Raw genomic sequence first — 18,101 nt, 5'->3', positions numbered from 1 at the left:
CAAGTGCGAGGTGGTAAGGGGTAGGCAGAAGGAATGAGAGGGGGCAATTTCTGTCCCATACTGGAGATGAGATATGGATCCCTTATGACAAGATAACAAATCAAAACAATAATCCATGCAGTGAAATCATTCAAGTTAATCAAAGGAAAAATGTAAACAAACCCAGTTAGCAGACAAGAAAACCATAATTGTAGTTTTTAGGGTCTAAAAGGTATCTTCTTAATAAATTTCATGATCTGGAACAATCATAGTATAAGGCATACCATTAAATACTTTCAACACTAGGGGTGCAATTTAGAACTGAGGTATGCAGAAGGTATATGAAGCTTGTTACTTACATTAAAAGTACTTAAATCACAATGATGATCATGTAGAAAAATAAAATAATGTATGTAAATACTAAATACATAATAATTTTTTACTCTTTTACCTTCCCAGCGAATATAGCTAAATAGCTGTATTAAAGGAGAAAGTATGGTGATCATGTCAAAAATCGGATTTTTTGCAAATCTTTATATTTTAGAATCCAACTATTTCATCTACAGGAAAGGACATATGTATGTAAGTAGTAAGTAGCATGCAAATTAATCTAAACACAGGGAATATTTTGTTTTTTCTAAGTTGTTGGCTACACTGCTTAACCACATCCATTCTTTAAGTTGTCTATGTAATGTGAGGTTATTGTTCTTTGATTATTTACCAATTTTCATGTTATAATAATATTATTTTGTGAAAGTTTATTCTATTTTTTATTAAAATAATATTTTTTGTTCTTTGTGCCTTGGACATGTAATAATGTACATAACTAAAAGAACTGTTCAAAAACTGTTTTTTTTTTTTAGTACACCGGTAGACACAACAACAAATAGCTTCTGTGGGTGGTGTTAGACTTAGACTAGGGACAGTAAATGCTATTTTAAAACAATTTAAAGAGACTAGTTCCTTTTCACTTCAAAGGAAGGAAAGGCAAATGTGGTCGTAAAAGAAAGACTACTCAAAAACATGATCGGTTATTAGTGAAAAAAAGTAAACCTGGTCCAAAATTATCTGCTGTGGATTTAAATTGAGAATTAGCAGCCAATGGAACAGAACATGTGAAAACTGTTAGACACAGACCTCTTGCAGCTTGACGGAATGCTTGTCGGCCAGCTAAAAAACATTTTTTAACACCAGTAATGTCAACAAAAAAAAAAGAGGCTGTTGTGGCCCAAAGAACACTGGAAAAATGTTATGTTTTCTAACGAGTCACATTTTTATGTTCAGGGGCAAAGGTATCCATATGTTAGAAAAGCATCAGATGAAAATACATCATCGGCTCATATGTAACCATCAGTTACATCCCCAGAAAAAAAATGTTTTGGGATTGTTTCACATTTGAAGGGCCTTGTCGTTACGTCCAGCAGATGGTACATTGTAAAGTGATGGATACATCCCACAATCAGAAGGAAAGAGTTGTGACACAATTTCAAAACAAATTCCCACAAGGCAACGGAGGGTTTAAACAAGATTTGGTGCTATGCCACACCGCCAAAAGAGTGGAAAAATTTTTCGAAGAATGAAACTTTAAAGTGTATCCATGATCAGCTAACTTCTCAGACTTAAACCAAACTGAAAATCTTTGGGCAACAGTCAAAAAACGACTCTCAAAAATTACTTGTACCACAAAAATTTACCTTTTTAAAGCAATATCTATATGGTTTTATGAAGTAACCAAAACAATATGTAGTACACTTGTTGAATCGATGTAAAATCATGTGCATGAAGTGATTAAGGAGGTCATATAAATAACTAGATATTCACAAATTGTACAGATGATTTAATTTCTTATTAAGTAACATCTGTGTTCAAATTAATTTGCATGCTACTATAGGTATGTGCATATGTGTCGCACTGCTTTTGGCCTTATATCTTAGAATTCACCGAACTGATTTTCTTTAAATTTGACTCAAATATTTCTGTACATGGGGCAGTGATCATATTAATTCTTTTAAAATTTATTAAGAGGATGGGGTATATCGCAAAAAGCAATTGTGATTTTTTCAGTAGGAGTTTAGAGAAAACTATGTTTATTACATTGTAGTTGTTTTAATAAAAAAGATTTTCAAAAAATCAATCCCCACATCTTAAAAGTGAAATATGTTTTCTTGTTCTTTTGCTCAATTTCCCTTTGGTTTAACTATTTTTTTAATTTTGAAAGTTTATACTCCATACATAGAGCTATCAAGAAATGTCTACAACTTTTTAAAATTATAACCTAAAATGAAGAGAAGTTTTTTGAAAATTTTATTTTTTGTTTTGGCCTTTATTAAGAGGGTGTTAGGTTTAGAAGAAAACTTTAAAGCAAATTTGTTTAGCTTAACCTACATAACTTTTTTTTTTAATTTTTCTTAAAATTGATTGCCCACCTATAAAAATTATATATTCTGCTTTTTTGTTTTTTTATTGCATTACTTCCCCACCTCAGCATTACAAATGGCGAATTCAAATCTTAACACATAGATTTCAAGTTCAATTTCACAAACGCTTGACATTTTTCATTAATAATTTCCATTCCTTTTCTTAGGTTGAGTGAAAATCCTCACATTAGTGGCTAATGACTACAAGATAGATTTTTTATATTAACATTCCCAATCAACATAACACTCAACCATGTATAGTCAGTATGAGTGTACTGATTACAGGTCATTATCACAATAAAAAAAGCAATATAATAATCAACAACGTTCACATGTACTAAACTATTTTCACTGAATAATTCTTATAAATAAATACAAAAAAAAAACTGTTATCACAAAGAACAAGGTTTCAAATGGTAGATGAATTAAGTAAGTTTCAAAAAATCTATAATAATCTGATTCTGAACTCTATTCTTAAAATTCTTAATTTTTCCCCACAACAGGACATTTAAAAAAACCAGTTTAAGTTTTTTTTTAGATGATCTATAATTCCTCTAAATAAAATACCATGCCCCTATAAATTTAAACAGTTCAGACTTAATCAAGTTAAAGCAAGATATATACTGGAGCCAAAATGCTGGATCAATAATAGATCTCTCTACGAGTTCACTATAGTGCATTAATAATCAATATTAACAGATAAGTTTACAAAAAGTGTTTTATTATGAACACTTGTTCATAAGACTAGATAATAATTAAAAAGTAAAAGCAGAATGATGTGATGTGTACCTGTGCAGATTGGTAATGATGCCCTTACAAATAGCTTTGAACATTTTGCTCAGCGATAGATTGCCAGGATCAATATTGAGAACAGAAGCATTCTGTTGAGGAACATGCCTTTCACCCAACAAAGTAGGAATAACAACCAATGATGATTCAGCTGACAGTTGACTACCCAGTTCTGTTACTTTCGACCACAACGTACCTAACAAGTTAACAGTTTTATTAATTACATGAATATTCACAAACATTTAAAAATAATTTATACTGTAATCTAAAATAACACAAAAGCAGTTAGCAGTTATATGAAGCATCACTTATACAACAATCTGCTAAGAATAGTGCGCTATAATGTTATACTTCATTAAAAAAAAATTAATTTCAACTATATATAAGTACATTATTTTTTAGATCAATAGAGAGTAAATAATTATGATTTTAAAATTATAACCACAAACAATATAATACTGTATAATACAGAATGAGTGAAAAGTTGTGCAACCCAACTGTAAAAAAGAAACATGGAAATCAATATCAAAAAAAAATTTATTGAATTTCAAGAAATAAATAATCTCATAACTTACAGTACGTTTGTCATAATAAAAGATTGGAATATCTTCCATTTGCAGCTATACGAGCATCAATATGTTTCTTCATGTTAGCAGCCATTTTTTTAAATGTTGCAGCACTGATGTAGGATATTTCAACTTCAATGTTCCATTTGAGTCAATCAATTATGCAAGGATTATTTCTGAACACTCTTCTTTAAAATAACCCCAAAGAAAATATTTGTGGGAGATAAATCTGATGATATAGATGGCCCCATAAGCTACAGGAAATAAATTTTTCTCCAAATAGCTCACATGGCAACATTGTAATTCACATGTGGTCTGTTCCACCATCTTGCTATAACCAGAAATCACATTCATCTTCTTTTAGTAGAACTACCTATGAAGTCAGTTATAATCTGCCAGAAATGTTTATATGTTTATGATATATTTGTTACAATTTCAATAAAAAATAACAAACCCCACTATTCTTTTCCAAATTCTATTTTTTTTTTTTTTAATGTAATGAAGTCTCATTACATTCACGTGAGAATCCAGAACTAAAATATAGGTTGTTCTGGCTGTTTAAACAGCCACTTAGATGAAACCATGCCTTGCCATTTACGAAAATGTTATCCAAGATCTGAATATTGCTGCAAACAAAGCACATAAATCATTTACAATATTTGAGTCCTTTCTTCGATTGGGTTCTTGCAATTCCTGCACATACTGAATACAATATGGACAAAATTTTAATTTCTTTATGGTTTTATGAACACTGCACATGACATTCCAATCAACTGAGATAGACTTGACTTATTATTGAAATTCTTGGTGATAATTCAAAGGAGGCACGGATACTTTCTAAAGATTCATCATTTAAAACTGTAGGTCAGCCAAACCGTTTTTATTCATCTACACTACCAGTTTTTCTAAACCAAACGATCATGCATGAAATTGGTGACTTGCTGGTTATGTTGATAGAATAAAAGCTATACCAGTCTTCCTGACACTTTAAAAATGAGAGTTAAGATAACTCTCAAGAATAAATATGCATAATACTGCATAAAATACACAATAATGTTTTTACAACACACCTACCATTGACTAAGTAAGAAATTAATTATGATTATATGTTATTCCAACAAAATCAAGCATTACCAACCAACCCACTCATTAGTGCCAACCTAAAGGCACCCAGTTCAGTGAGTTAATGAATTCTGAGTTGCACAACTTTTGTTCACTTATGTAACTACAAAATAATATTTGGCAACACAAATTGTTGTTAACATTTTTATGAAAGGAAGTAACGTGTAAAATGGTTATATCTATACTATTTTTTTTAACAACATGCAGCTAGTTTTCTAGACAACTGTATGTAAAAATAAAAGTATAATTAACTAGGCCAACATATTCATAACCATCCAATTCCATTAGTAAATATAAGATATAATCTAACCTTTCTACTCATCATCAATCTCACTTGTTTTTTTTTTTTTTACAATATCTCAAACCCTTCCAATAACATTTTTAAATTGATAATTTTACTAATATGTTTATTTCAATGTAGTGATATGTTTTTTAAACATTAAACTTCAGAATGATAAAAGCTAGATAAAATTAGTTGCCTTCAGTCATACTGTTTGTTTATAACTGACTTCTGTATATGGCTATTATTAAGGATGTGGTTTTTTAAGACATTCAGTCTACAATTCTTAACTGGATATGAGTTTATGATGATTGACAATGAAAATTAGTTGAAAATATAAAATTTTAAAACAACAAACCAAACCAATTTTATAAATAAAATTTTTTTGGTGATTTACTTCAAAACTGAAAATATTGTTCTTGCAACCAGCAACACAAATTTAGAACATGATTGAAAAGTGTGTTGATTTTGAATTATATTTATTTATTTAGTACACCATTCAGGCTTTTTTATACAAAATTAAAAAAAAATATTGGGAATTTAAAGCTATTTGATATCATAACTTTGACTTACAGTAATGAATCAAAACATAAACTGACAGAGTAACTTTTACGGTTTTTTTATACAAGTGTTCAGTGTGAGCACCTTTCATCACATAACATACATCCAACTGGAAGAGTTCACCCCATATTTTAACCAGCATGTCTGAAGTAATGGGAGTGACAGTTGTTTCAAGTGACCTTGGACGCCTCTGCAAACAAACTAAAAAGTCCTTGTCAACAGATTCAGTAATTGGGGAAATCATCATTCAACCACTCCTACAGAGTTATGCCAGTGAGGAGGCACATCTGTTGCCAAATAAAATTCTCTAGTCCCTCTTGCAGTCGAAGAATGAGCTGTGTACACAGTATATCCAAATAAGGAACTACTGTTGCACTTCCTTCAGGGAAAAAAGGCCCATAATCTTGACATCTGGATGTTCCACGAAAATATGTAATTTTGGGAAGGCTCGTTTGCATTATAAGAGTCCATGGAGATTTTCTGACAGATATGGTCATTATGGGTGTCAACTTTTCTAAAGATGAAATATTAACTCATTGCTACACATAATACAATCAAAAAAGCCTTCATCTTCATGCTACAACATTTTGATTGCAAAGTTGGCATGCACAGAGTAGTCTGTAGGATTCAAAGCCTGAACCAGCAGTAAATGGTATGGATGCATATGTAAGCACTTCCTCAAAACATTCCACACTGTCATCACCAGTATTGCTAGTTTGCGGTTGGCCTTCCTAACAGATTTTTTTGAACTATACAAGAAAGACTCCTTGACACATTCAACAGTTTCTTCTGACACCCTCGACTGTCCTGAACTCTTCTCTTTACACAGAAATCAGGTCATTTTAAACAGATAATACCATCCATGAATGTCATCATCACTTTGAAGTGAATTAAAACTTTGTTATCAAACTTTCTATGGGGCGCATGTTAAACTGTAACTAAAGATTCACATTTAACAAACTGCAAAGCACAGAAGGCTTCATGTTCTGGAGTCACCATCTTTGCTAATGACGCTGTTAAACCAAAAGGTAGGGAATCAATCTACAGCCATACATGAAATTAAAACTGTCCTTTTTAATTCTAGCCTTAAATCAATAGTATACATATATTTTATATCTCATTCAAAAGATATAAAAAATTAAAACCCAGGAATTCTTTTTTATACACCTATTATTTTATAATGTTCAACTGCATTAAAAAATTGTCCTTTAGTACTTGAGTACATATATAGAATAGCAAGGTTGTTTTCAATGTTGATGGACTTCTGATTGTCTATGAGATGGCTGGCAAATGTTGTCTGTATACTGACATAAAAAACTTTCATGTTTTAGTTTGAAACCAATTTGACAAATATAGAGCATTGTCCTATCAGAACAGTTCAATATATATGTTCCAGAAATTTGTATAACTTCTTTCGGTGATTATTTTATGTAGGTAATGATTTATTTTACTGTTCTGAAGGCTACACTGTAGATTTTATTTTAGCTATTTTTTTTTTTTTTTAGAGCCATTCTACACATGCATAAACTCATACCACATCTAAATACAGTGTATTTGGAAAGTTGCTGTACAGTATGCTTTAGAATTATGTGGTGCATTCTGTTCTTTTGACATTAGGTTGGTTCCCCTGTGGGTTTGTTGGGCATTGCCCAATAATAAACAAAGATGTCGATGGTTGAGTTGTGACTGAATGCACTTCGTTTCGTGTTTTCTTGTTGAACACAGTCTTTCATGAAGGTATCAATTATACTGATTTAGGGATGCTCTTTTTCTGAAAAGTTTCCAAACACTGCCGTTCCTCACCACAATGCAATTCAAACTCTTATAAAAAATGTCAGCCAACAGGCTCTGTTGAAGACGCTGATTGAGCGGAAGACTACCTAAACTAAGAAGCTGCAAAAAATATTTCAGATGCTATGGTCAAAAGCCCATCAAAGTCAAAGCATAAGTTAGCACAGCAGCAAGATATCAGACTTGCTATGGCACATAACACTATAAGAAATGAAGTAAAACTTTTGCCCTACAAAGTAATATATGTTCAAGAACTGAAAACTACAAATCACATTAGAAGACTAAATTACTGTCAATGGTTTAAATGTTTTATTGACCAAAAAATTCCATAGGTACCTTTGACATTACGTTTTTTTACAAATGAAGTGTGGTTTCATCTGGGAGAGTATATTAAATTCACAAAATACATGAATACGGTTGACAACTAACCCTCATGAATTACATGAACAATCTTTACACAAAGTGAAAATTGGTGTTTTGATTGGTGTGTGTGAGTAGAACACGCAGCATGGGTCCAATCTTTTTTGAAAATACAGTTAATAGTGATCATTAGTGATCATAGTGGCCACAGTGCACAAAGCTAACAGGTAAATGACTTTTTTATGAAATGTGTTTGGTGAATGAACTGAGAAGTTGTGGCCTGGTCTGACTCCCTCCAGAACAGACCAACTAAAAACTGAAATAACAGCATATGTACCAGATATTCCAGTACATCTGCCGGTTAGTGTTTGAAAACAAATTAAAACATGTGTAGTGTTGTATTGATGTTGGAGGAGATTTATAAATTATACTTAGTTATAATTATTTATTTATAAATTACCTTTATAAATTATCTCAGTTTTGTAATATCCGTTTCTATAAAACAATGAAATAAAAATACAAAGTAATAATTAAGAAAGTTCCATCATTACACTTCCATAATTCCAGTGCTCAGCAACTTTCCAAACGCACTGTACATTAAGAAATAAATAAATGTACATAAAAATATAACACTATATAAACAGCACACTTTTCATCAATTCTAAATAAATTATGGCTATCAAAAATCCCATTAGTAATAACATCAGCTGACATCGGATGAGCACTGATCATTGAAGATGGTTACAAGAGCAACTGTAAACCTTTTGAAGTTTGACAATTAAAAGTATTTTATTATAAAAATCAATTTCATTTGTCAATTCAAAAGTTATGTTTTAAATAACTTTTTAATTAGTAGCATTCTTTTTGTTTTATTTTTATTTCTTTTTTATTATGAAATAATCACATACATTAAATTTTTATGTCATGATACACCATATTTTACCATATATGTAATTTATAAAGAAAAAAGATAATTCAGTAGTAGAACATGCTATCATCAGTAGTACTGTAGAATACATTTTACCAATAATTTTATACATACTTAAAATATGCCAAATGGAAGTTAAATATCTTCATTTTCCATTATCTAGTAACCTAGACCAGAATATGGATCATAAATTACCAGCTTGATCTATCCCTTTTCTCTCCACAATCTTCCTTTAATACTTCCTCTCTCCAATATCCCTACTAGTAGATTAACTACCTAGTTGGCCAATATTTTGTTTTTTTCACAAATTAATTAATATATGTTATGTATATTATATGTTATGATTAATATATGTTATGTACATTTTTTACGTAACAGTTTTCTTTACACTTCTAGACAACCTACCTGACAAATAATTAAATCCTTAAAAAGTTAAATCATTGCTTTTCTTCCTTAATAAAAAAAAATTGGTAAGAGTTTTAATTTTTCTGGAAAGAAAGGTTTATAGGATAAAATATCTTAAAATTACAGGAATATAATATTTTGTTGTAATTTTATTACTATTAGTTCTCACACTTTTTAGTACTCCTCAAAAAAAAGTTTAAACTCTTAAGAAGTATATTGGAAGCCATTAGTTTCTGAAAGTAGATTAAACAGAAGTACGAATGTTATCAAAAATCATCTAAAGAAAAAATAAAGCTTTAAGACAGTTTGAAGTGGAAATGGATGTGATGGGGTACATTAATCTGTTGTTTTACACTATCTGTCATAGTATTTATTAACAGTATAATGAATATAAAGTAAATAAATGATAAGAGGCATCAATTATAGTTCTTTTCTCTGAGTTATGATGTACAATACACAGCCAGACTTGTGTTGAACAGAATGCAGTAATTACTTGTTGGTCCAAATATTGCCTACATTTCTGTAAACCTGACATGTGCATCTGCAACAACACATTCAGTTAAAAGAAAGCAATGAGATCTTACTTAAACCTTAAACCTGACACATGGTTCTTGTTAATCTTGAAAATGGATATATTATTTTTCAGGGAATAATTTGTGGCTCATGTCAAGTCCTATTATCATTACAGTTATAGTACCTAGCAAATAAGTCTAAAAAAAAATTATAACTATTACAACTAGAAAAGTTATAGTTACTTATTTTTTTGATATTACAAACATTCAGATAATTTAGATGTTTGAAATTGATTTGTCAATTAATAAATAAATGTAATGAAGGAGAATATGTATCACCTAAGTTAAAAATAAAACATATTATAATTATAATAATAATACATATCTGTTTATAGCCCTTGTTATTTGTTATGCTGCTATATTTTCTTTCCAGCTATGTCAATTGAGTAAACAATACTATTTAGCTAGAACTAAATATCAAAAATTTGACCTTACATATAAATGTGTATTACCAGTATTATTTAAACTACAAAACAAACAAAATTCAACAAGCTTGCGTATATTAATAACAATGCAGCACCAAAACTAATGAATCCATAACTTATATTTGATTACCTTGTGGAACATGGAATCCCAAATCTAATGTCCACTGTTGTAGCATAGAAATAAACGTAGCAAGTGCATTACCCCCATTCAATGATGCAGCAACAGCCAAATATTTTCCATCAAAGTATGGAAAATATTCAACAGGCCAATTTTCTAAAAAATTAAAAATATATTACACAAGCAAAGCAATAAATAAAAGTAAGAAAATCGCATTTAAATGTAATCCGAGACTAATGTAATCCACACTGTATCTAAGAGTAGTTCACAGAACTACTAGTATATCTTATTCATTTTAGCAAACCATGATTAACAACAAAAGAAAGTAAGTGCATAAGTGGAATTGTCATTTTTAATTGATCTTTAAAGGTTTATCCATTATTGTTCACAAAATAGTCTTACTGCAATAACTATATCATTACTGATATATCCCTAGTCACCAGAAAACACGGATTGTTGCCCAAGGTTTTTCTTTTTGTATTTTAAAAAATTTTTGTAACTACAGTACAGTTTTTGTAACTACAGTTTCACAGTTTTGTAATATAGTGCAGTACAATAAATATATATATATATATATATGATAAAGTATTAAATGAAAAATAAACCACCAAAACACAGTAAACAGGTAAATTAAACTTACCATATTAATTCCAAGAATGGATTTTCACACGATCCTGCATTTTCAGTAATTATTAAATTCTATAATTACATTAAGACATATTTATTTATTTATGATTTGTTAATTTATCAAAACTGTTTTTTTGAAAATTTTGAAATTTATTATGGATGAATACGCAAATTCTGCTGTCCAGTACTGGATTAATATATTTAACACATATTTTCCTTTGTTCTACTGTCATTGTTGCCAACCGTTACTGTTGTATTTTAATATGTTCTTAATTAAATCATTGTTTTTGAATGTGATTTGGTGGTTCATAATTTTATATTTTTGTTTATATTTATAAATGTAATATTTCTTAAGTATATTAATTTTTTTATCATTATTTCAAACCTGCAAAATCTAAATTATTTTTTTAATCAGTAATACTATGTATGCATTCTGGCAAATGGTCAACTACATTAGATATACCTCTTTTTTGTTTTTGTAAGCTGTGAAATGCTCTGTATAAATAACTGAATAAATAACACTGGTCAACAAAATTTAATTTTTTGTTTATTAAATGAGAGTGAATGGCTGATTCTTGAAGTATTTTATTTGCTGATTTCATATGTGTTAATAATTTTTTTTTATCAGGCTTAGTTTTTTGTAATTGAAATTTCTTTTGAAACAAAAAAATGTTTGGTGAATGTAATATGACAATACATTACATGTATTTTGCACTCACTTAAAATCTATTTCTTTTGGATTTTCTGCTGTAATTTTCTGAAGGTAGATCCCGCTTTAGATTCCAACAGTAATCAGCTAACATTTTTGGGTTCCATTTTTCCTAGTATCGTATTTCCATTGCAGATATGTCCTGGTGAAAGCATTTTCCATGTTCATCACTGATAGCACCGAAATTGTTAAGGAAAAAATTCAAATGTGAATGTAAGAAATGGATTTTGAGTGACAAGTGACACCCAAGTTCATTGTAATTTTGAAGGAATTCACTCACAAGTTCTCTGTAATTACTGGCCATATGTAGTTTCCAAGGAAGTTGTTTATCACATTTTGAAATGATTTCCATGCAGTAACCTCCAAGTCATTCAAGCATTTTTCAAATGCTAGATCACTCATTAGTTTTCTTATTTGTGGTTTAACAAATATACCTTTGTTTATTTCAGCATCGCTTATATTAAGGAATTTGTTTTTTAGAAACTGAAACCCTGCACCATTACGATCCATTGCTTTAGCAAAATTTTTGAATAAACCTAGTTTAATGTATATTGGTGGAAGATTGGCATTAGTTAAACCAGAAAAATTTTCTGGTTTTACTAAAGCCTGACTAATAACATTCTTCTCTCCTATAGTCTTACCTCTCCCTTTGGTCACTGCTCTTTTATGTAATGGTTTTTCCTATCCCAGCTGTCCCACTCACACAAAAAGCAGTAGAACTTGGTGTATCCAAGTTCCAATCTAAGTAAAAGCACGATTACTTCCAGATCTTCAGAAATATGCCATAAATATTTCCCATACTGAATCCTGGTCAATAGAAGTTTCATATTTTCATAAGATTCCATGTGAACAGTGTATGCCAATTGTACTGATGGGTATTCATTTCCAATGTAGAAATATGCCATAAATATTTCCCATACTGAATCCTGGTCAATAGAAGTTTCATATTTTCATAAGATTCCATGTGAACAGTGTATGCCAATTGTACTGATGGGTATTCATTTCCAATGTAGAAATATGCCATAAATATTTCCCATACTGAATCCTGGTCAATAGAAGTTTCATATTTTCATAAGATTCCATGTGAACAGTGTATGCCAATTGTACTGATGGGTATTCATTTCCAATGTGAAGTAGACCAGCTTTCAAACTAAGCTTTGACAAGTCAATAAAAAGTCGTCAGTTGTCAGGATGGTGCATATGTCCCAAAGCTTCCAGTAAAGAATCCACATCATTACAGTATACTAAGTTTTCATACTGAGAGAAGAGATGTTCAAATTCTAACTGTTTGTCACAGAAAGCACTTATTTTAGTGTTTGGTTGTAAAAAATGTCATCCTTTCAGTCTTGATGCCAGTATTTCTGCTTGATTTTTTGATAAATCTAGATTGCAAACCAGATCATTTAATTCTTACTGATTAATTAAATGGGGTTCATGTACCTACTTTCTAAAAATTTTGGATCTCTTTCTTCATTGCCTGATATGTCACAGCCATTTAATTATTGAATAACATTTATAGATAATGTTAATACAGAAAAAAACTGAATTGCTAAACAGTTAGCAAATGAATATTTATTCATTCATTCATACCAGTAACTACAGGCTGATTTTCAGTTGTATTGAGAATAAGAAATGAAATAACAAGTTTAACTGTGCTTCGAACCCAGAACCTTCCAGACGAAAGACAAATAGACTACCAGTTTATCACAAGACATCAACATAAAAAATATTAAAAAAAGCAAAAGAATCATTCTGATGCACAGGTTGGCAAAGATATAATGGTTTTTTTCAGAATTTGATGCATGATGTACTTTTTTATACTTCTAACTCTAATTATGAAATTTTCCATCATATTGTAAAACAACCACAATCATAATTATATAGATAAACCACAACATCACTACCCTTTATACAGTCTCGAAACTTGTAATTAAACATTTTTGCACTTTTTATACTTAAATTTAAATTTTTAATAAACTTTACAAACCACAATGTTTGCCTTTAAAAAGAAAGTGTACACCAAACCAAAACAAATTCAAAAGTGTATGAATTGACTTTTAAAAAAATTCATAACTTGATTTTTTAAAAAGCAAAAAAAGTGACAGAAAAAAAATTAAACACAACACCAACCTCAAACAATTCAACAAAAAGGAAATGTAAATAAAGACACTCACATCAGTCAGTTTTTCAAAATTATTATTATTGCTACTACTACTACTTAAAACCACATTTTCACTTATGGATATAATCCCTTAATGTAAACTGATCAGCCTGTTAGCGTAAAATGTGATCATTGAGCTCGGTTTTGAATGAGTTGGTCTAGGGAACAATTTCCAATAAAAATATGGATTATTTTCATTTATCTTTTCAAACCAAAAAACATATTCAGGTTTAAAAGAAAAAACTAAGTTTCTCAGATCTATAATTACATACATTAACATATTTTACAGTGAATAAATATATTTTAACATTAAAAAATTTGAAGAACAATTGTTAAAACTAAAGTTATTTAAAAATGATTTTTTATTTTGACAAAAAAGTTACCATCAGCCATTTGTGGTTGAAAGTTGTGTGCGATGAAAGCTAACTGTGCTGATGTGGAAATATTTAATACAGCATCATCTACATTTTTTAGTGTGGATAAAACTGAACACTGTAGGTCACCAAGAGCAATACCTATTACAAAAAAAATTATACAAATTATAAAAAGAACACTATAGTAAACACAGAAGCACTAGGAAAATCAGTAATTCAATTGTTTAAAAATACATGATCATTGAGTGATTTAAAATTGTTAGATTCAAAAATTGAAAACAAATATTATATCTTAACCATTACTCAAATCAAATAAAAAAAAAAAACCATTACACCTTTAATTAAAAAAGCATATCATTTGTATTTTCAGTGTAAAATTGGTGATCAGAATAAGACGTAGGCTCCTCATATAGTATGCACTAATTGTTCTGTATATTTAAGAGGATGGCTAAAAGGTACATGGAAGGCTTTGCTATTTAGTGTACCTACCTATGGTTTGGCGTGAACCTAAAAATCATGTAACGATTGTTACTTTTGTTTAACAAGTGTGTCTGGAATTTCTAAAAAATGTAAACATACTGTAAAATATCCTTCATTGCAGTCTGCAATCAGGCCTGTACCTCACAGTGAAATTATTCCGGTTCCTGACCCACCTGTGAATGTATGTTTCGAAAGCAGCGATGAAGAATCAGACAGTAGTGAAGCAGACAGCAAACAATTAAGATTTTTAATTATAAGCCACATCTTATATCACAAGGTGAATTAAATGACATGGTAGGGAATTAAATTTATAAAAAAATCAAGTTGAACTGTTAGGCTCAAGACTGCAAGATTGGAATTTACTTCAAAAAGATACAAAAATTTTCGGCTTTCGAAGCCAACATAAAGAACTTTCTCAGCACTTTATTGATGAAAATAATATGGTTTATTGCACAAATATTGATGAGCTTATGTTGCACTTAGGGCAAGTTCATAAACCTGAGGACTGGCGCATTTTCATAGATTCATCCAAATATAGTTTAAAAGTGGTTCTACTATACAATAGTAACAAATATCTTTGATACCAATCGCTTATGGTATTAATTTGAAAGAGACGTACGATGTGATGAAAGACATTCTTGAAAAAATAAATTATAAAAAACAGCTGGAACATATACGGTGATTTGAAAGTTATAGCTACTTGTTAGGCATGCAGCTAGGCTATACTAAGTACATGTGTTTTCTTTGCGAATGGGACAGCCAAGCTAGGGATAAACATTATGTTACCAGAGTGGAAGAAACGAAACAACTTAACTCTAAATGGGAAAAATATTATTCATGAGCCCTTAGTTGAACCCCAAAAAAATATTTTTACCCACTTTCCATTTCAAGCTAGTACTAATGAACAAATTTGTACAAGCAATTAAGAAGGATAGTGCCGAATTTTTGTACATCAGGCAGAAATTTCCAAATGTAAGTGAAGGAAAAATTAAAGAAAGAATATTTGTTGGTCCTCAAATAAGAGAGTTGGTCATAGATGATGTATTTAACTGAATGTTAAATAATATAGTAAGTGCAGCTTGGGCTTCATTTAAAGAAGTTTGCAAAACGTTTCTCGGCAAACAAAAATCCGACAATTACCACGATATTGTTAATAAATTTCTTACTTCATACAGAGCTATGGGATGTAATGTCTTTGAAAATGCATTTCCTCCACTCACATCTGGATTTTTTCCCTGACACCTCAGAGATGTAAGGGACAAACACTGTGAACGTTTCCACAAAGATATTTTGGTGATGGAAAGCTGCTATAAAGGGAAATGGAATACTGAAATGCTAGCCGATTACTGTTAGACATTAATTCGGGATATGCCTGAGGCTATTTATAAAAGAAAAGCATCAGCAAAATCATTCTAACACAGTTATGGCCATGCAAAATTATAAATTTTAGATTTTAACTATAGTTTCCCTTAGATTTTTTGAACCGTAATTTATTTAAAACTAAGGATGGTAGAAAAATTGTATTTACAGATCTGTGATGTATGCAAAAAAGCAATTTAAGAAATGTTATTACACTTAGAGAAACAGAAAAAATTTTTTTTGTCTATCAGTAATTATTATTTATACATCATTGCTAATAACATCTTATAATTATAATAATTTATAATTTGTTTACAAAAATGGTAAATTTTAAAAATTGTAATATCAAACAGAAAAATACTCTTTCATTCATTCACTTTCAGCACTTTACCATATTGACTGCAATATAGGCCCAAACGTTTTACACAATTTTTTTTTTTAAATTTGTTTTCATAAATACTATAATTACATTCACATTCCCAAATATTGAATATTTTTGAAAAAAAAATTAATGAGAAATTCTCTGTAAAGTTATCTCAATTAATGATCTGACAAATAATTAATTATATCCTAATTGTTTGACACTGAATGTCAAATGTGCAGCTACTGAACCTTTATACACATGTTAACTGTTTTTTTTATATTTATCAATTTTAAAATTTTGTTAAACACAACAAATATATGAAAATAAGCAACTAATTATTAAAAATGAAACAAAAAACATTTTTTAAAAAGCTTTTAGAATGCAAATGAAAACACATAAAAGACTGTGAAACTTACACAAATTTCCTATATATAGAAGTTCCATTTACTAATTTAAACATCTATTTACAAAGTTTTAAAACAAGAAATATTTATTTTTTTAACGCTAAAAACAAAAAATAAATATAACTTATGCTGTAAAAACATAAACAAATAAAAACAGCAAGACTATGAAAACCTGAGCATTCAAACGTCATATTTCATTAACTGTTACAATGTGGGACAGCACATGACAGTTATATAATTTTTTTTAGCTAAAAACTATAGTTAATAACACAATTAAGGGAGGAAAAGATCAGTGGTCATGAACTAAGTCAAATTAAACACTGATGGAAAATTCCGCCAAATTAGCTTAAGTTGAAGAAACAGTAATTAAATCCAGTAATAAAAAGGGTAAGAGATTTAAAACAACCAAATATCATTTCCTCTAAATAAGCAATCATAAGTTACTGAATCTATTTAGTATATTTAGCTAAAATAGAAAATCCTAAGTAAAAATTAATAATAAAGAACAGTAAAAAAAATTTAACTGAACCACAAAGTTTTACCAATAAATGTTTTAAAGAAAGACTTAATCACAACAAACTATAATATTCTACTTTTTCTTGTTAATAAAATGAAACAAAATTTAATATAGAACCACTATGTTTATTTTTTATACGTAATGGTATGCAAGATGAAATAAACACATACATACATATAATATTTTATTTTTTTTAAAAATGTACTACTTATTAAAACCATACATTTGAAAAATAAATAAATTGACTTCAACTCTTACAATTTAAATGCCTGCTGTATAGATTGATTCCTTGGTCTAGCATCCCTGATTCAATGTTACACTTCTGAAAGTTATTTCCCACAGCTTCTTCAATCCTTTATTAACATGTTCACTGTTGGATGATGTACTTCTGCACTGGTGACAATAAATGAATTGTACAGATGACTCGCAAGCGAGTCATCGACTGAAAAATCATGCACTTTTTTCCAGGTAGATTACATCATTTCACATCAATAATGTCAAAGATGTAAAATTACCGGTGCAGACAAATTATTTAAAACTTGTTTTGGAGAGTATATGTCATTTGACAGATTTCTGTTAATTCTTCATTGTCTTCATTTGGTAAAAAATGATCCAAGCAATGACTGGATACTGAAACTAGAACCTCTCACCAACTATTTTAATAACAAAATGTTAAGTGTATACAACCCAATTAAAGAACTTCCCCTTGATAAAGTTGTGGTGTTTTAGAGAGGTTGCCTTGTTTTTAGACAATAAAAACAAGGCCATAATTATGGTATAAATATTTATTTGT

At 29.6% G+C, this 18,101-nt stretch overlaps 1 protein-coding gene across 4 annotated transcripts in view; it reads right to left on the bottom strand.

Moving 5' to 3' along the window:
- Window positions 1-18,101, bottom strand: part of LOC142323980 (sedoheptulokinase-like) — a 52,313-nt gene that overhangs the window by 16,917 nt on the left and 17,295 nt on the right. For 3 of the 4 annotated variants that reach the window (XM_075364442.1, XM_075364440.1, XM_075364441.1), the window contains exons 5-7: window positions 14,194-14,325; window positions 10,326-10,469; window positions 3,186-3,381 (exon numbers count right to left, since the gene is read on the bottom strand). In XM_075364442.1, coding sequence (XP_075220557.1) covers window positions 3,186-3,381; window positions 10,326-10,469; window positions 14,194-14,325 — 472 coding nt within the window. The remainder of the gene's footprint in view (window positions 1-3,185; window positions 3,382-10,325; window positions 10,470-14,193; window positions 14,326-18,101) is intronic. The other variant, XM_075364443.1, reaches the window with a different exon arrangement.

Source organism: Lycorma delicatula, chromosome 4 (assembly GCF_047948215.1).
Source record: "Lycorma delicatula isolate Av1 chromosome 4, ASM4794821v1, whole genome shotgun sequence".
Taxonomy (NCBI): Eukaryota; Metazoa; Arthropoda; class Insecta; order Hemiptera; family Fulgoridae; genus Lycorma; species Lycorma delicatula.
This window is presented reverse-complemented; position numbering and strand designations above follow the sequence as displayed.